The 3194-nt window shown below is 40.0% G+C and overlaps 1 protein-coding gene across 1 annotated transcript in view; it reads right to left on the minus strand.

Moving 5' to 3' along the window:
• ICK (intestinal cell kinase) overlaps positions 1–848 on the minus strand; it is a 41561-nt gene extending 40713 nt beyond the window's left edge. Inside the window, exons 1-2 of the mRNA XM_023513136.1 lie at positions 673–848; positions 269–541 (exon numbers count right to left, since the gene is read on the minus strand). Of these exons, the coding sequence (XP_023368904.1) occupies positions 269–369 (101 nt within the window). The 5' untranslated portion in view covers positions 370–541; positions 673–848. The remainder of the gene's footprint in view (positions 1–268; positions 542–672) is intronic.
• Between the last annotated feature and the right edge of the window lie 2346 nt (positions 849–3194).

Below are 3194 nucleotides of genomic sequence, written 5' to 3' on the forward strand. Positions count from 1 at the left end.
ATGAGAAAACACTTTGGAAAGGTACCAGTACTATGTGCAAAGTAGTAAGTCTAAAGTGGAAATGTTTTTAAGACCTCTACCATGAGTACTACAGAGTCAACAGCCATCTAATGCACCTACAGAAATCATTATCGAAGGTTCTTCTCCATGTCTCCTGTCCACTTCCCTTTAGAAGTGTTTCAAAGACTACAGGTGGCAAGGGTAGACCTAAAAGTATCTTGACAACATTGCTGAGGATGAATTCATGAGAGTGGAGGATAAAACTTACTTTTTAATAGCGATCAGTTCCCCGGACTCAATGCTCCTTCCCAGCAGGACGGAACCATAAGTCCCATCCCCCAGCTGCTTGATCGTCGTGTACCTATTCATGGTGTCCCCGCTCAGGATGGACACTCATCTCACTGCCGAGGTGGCTCAGCCCTGCAATGGTAGCAGGCCTCCCCAGAATGTAACCAGATTTTTCGATGGCAGCACCAGCACAAGGTATTCAACAGAACGTGACTATCTCCCAAATACATATTTTCAAAGATCAGTCTTCTGCCTATAGAGAAAATGAGAGACAAGGATAAATGCTAATGTATATTTTGAGTTTATATATTTTTAAACCAGCTCCTAGCCCACCACCTGTTCTTGCAAATAAAATTTTATTAGAACACAGTCATACCCACGCACCTGCATGTTGCCTGATGCTATCACAGCAGAGCAGTTGAGACAATGCATGGCCTGTGAAATCTAAAGGACAGCGGGTCCTCGAATAATGCTGTTTCACTATGTTGTTTCATTATAATGTTGTTGAGAAAAACAACAAAATCAACTTTGGCTGGGGCTACTGGCTGTGTGGAGTTTGTGTGTTCTCCTCATGTCTGTGAGTACTCTGATTTCCTCCCACTTCCCAAAGCTGTACACATTCAACCCCCCAGCATGTCTATGTGGTCCCAGTCTGAGCAACTGTGAGTGTGTGAGTGTGCCCTGTTATGGAATGGCACCCTGTCTGAGGGGGCTTCCCATCTTGTACCCTGAGCTGCCAGGACAGGCTCTGACTACCTCCAAACCTGAACTGGAATAAGTGGCTAAATAATTATCTTACTTGATTTTGTTAATTATATGTATTCCAATACTTAATATTAGATGTGTTTTGATCTTTAGTTAGAAGTTTTGTGGGATTTTTTTCCTATGACCAGAAATACACTATAGGAAGTTGTCTTGTTTGTATCAATTAGCCTACAGTAAAATTGGTTTTGCTATACATCATTTTGCTTAAAGTTGCAGTTTCCAAAAACCCATCAATGATGTTAAGCAAGGACTTACTAAGTTTGTCCATCCCTGGTCTAAGTTGATCTTTTCCAACTGTTTTATATAACTAGAAATGTAAGTGAGTTTGTCACTGACTCAGAAATGAAGCAGTTCAAATTCAAGGCTTTTCTGCTGACTAACCATTCTGGGCAAACTCCGCAAAATAACTACAGCTGATGAAAATTGCAGAGCTATGAAAATTCCTGCTACATAAACTGTTCTCTGTGCACTTCAATTACAATTAACAATATAAACAGACAAAAGCCAAGAAATGCTAAAAATTAAAGTTCTCCTGATGGAGCACTTATGGGCTCCATGAGCTATTCATAGCCAAGCACCAACAGTATTATTTTTACTAGACATTCCAAAGCTAAACTGAATTCAAGGCCTACATGTAGGGTATACCCCTTTTATAGTCATTCTGTTGTATGTTTTTCTCAATAATAAGTCATTGATTTTTTCATTTACATAATAGAGAGTTGTTCAGTCTGCCTATAAGAAGGAAATTGCATAATTACTTAAATGATTACAATGCCCAGAGGAGTGTCCAACCTGCAGCCATGGGCTGCACGTGGATTATGTGAGGACTGTTATGCTGATCTGGGATGTCACACATCAGACATTGGGGAAATTATGCACAGACCTTTTTTTTGCTCATCAGCTTTCTTGTTGGTGTATTCAATGTGTGGCCCAAGGCAACTCTTCTTCTTCCAACATGCAGCAGAGAAAAAAGGTTGGACACCCATGCTTATGTGAACATTAATAAAAATGTAAACGCTTAAATATGAATAAAGGTGTATATATATATTTTTTAGATACAGGTGTTAAACTATGAATCTAAAGAATCCAAAGACCAGAAAATAATGACTGGAAGCACATAACATCCTGCATTTAAACTCAGTCCAGGCAGCTTCTCGTCCAAGGGAATCCCAGTCAATACAATGTAAAAGGAAAGGGGAAAATAAGAAACTCCCCACACAGTAACGTTTGTTACAGGCAAGGTTCATGGATGGATGCAAAAATTAGGGGATGAAAGTGTACGGAGAAAAAGGACATTTGCATAATCTCAAAGTGTCTCTAAGATATTTACTAATGTCAAAGGAAAAATGGTAACTTCACTGGGAGAAATCTTTCACAGCAGAAACTTCCTCATACCTTGTGATCAAATTTAACATCACCACTAAGAGGGCATGACCTTATGTACTCTGGACGTGATGCACTTGAGGACGGTACAACGCCACTTCTGTGGAAAAAAGCAGAACCTCAATCTAACCACGAGAAAACATCAGACAGACCCCAAATGAGGGATAGTCTACAAACAACTTACCAGTCCTCTTTAAAAGTGTCAAGATTCCACAAGACAAGGACAGGCTGAGGGACAGGGGGAGGGACAGACTGGAGGTAATTAAGGAGACATAACAATTAAAGGCAACATGGGATCCTAGATAGGATCATGGGACAGAAAAGGACACCAGTAAAAAAACTGGTGACCTCTGAATAAGGTCTGTAGTGCCGCAGTATGGTATCTATGCTAATTTCTGGTTTCGATCACTATTCTGTGGTTATATAAATTGTCAGTATTAGGGAAAGCTAGATGAAGGATTTCAAGCAACTCTGTGCTATATTTGCAGCTTTTCTATAAATCTAAATTACTTCAAAATTTAAAAATAAATAGTCTGCTATGTTCTTCTGAAGACCACGTGTGAGTGTGAGAAATCTTAAGAAATATAAAGGTTATGCCTGATTTCACCACACTAATATAACCAAAACAGCTTTGAGAGATCACACTCCATGCTACCCCCCCAATTCCCTGGTCCCCTAGAGCCATTTTAAGGTCCCTGCTTAGAGGAGCATTTTCCTTCTTCTTGAAACTCTTCAGGGTCAGACTCCTGACAGCTCCC

Source organism: Otolemur garnettii, unplaced genomic scaffold (genome assembly GCF_000181295.1).
Source record: "Otolemur garnettii isolate 467f Iridium unplaced genomic scaffold, OtoGar3 scaffold00035, whole genome shotgun sequence".
Classification (NCBI taxonomy): domain Eukaryota; kingdom Metazoa; phylum Chordata; class Mammalia; order Primates; family Galagidae; genus Otolemur; species Otolemur garnettii.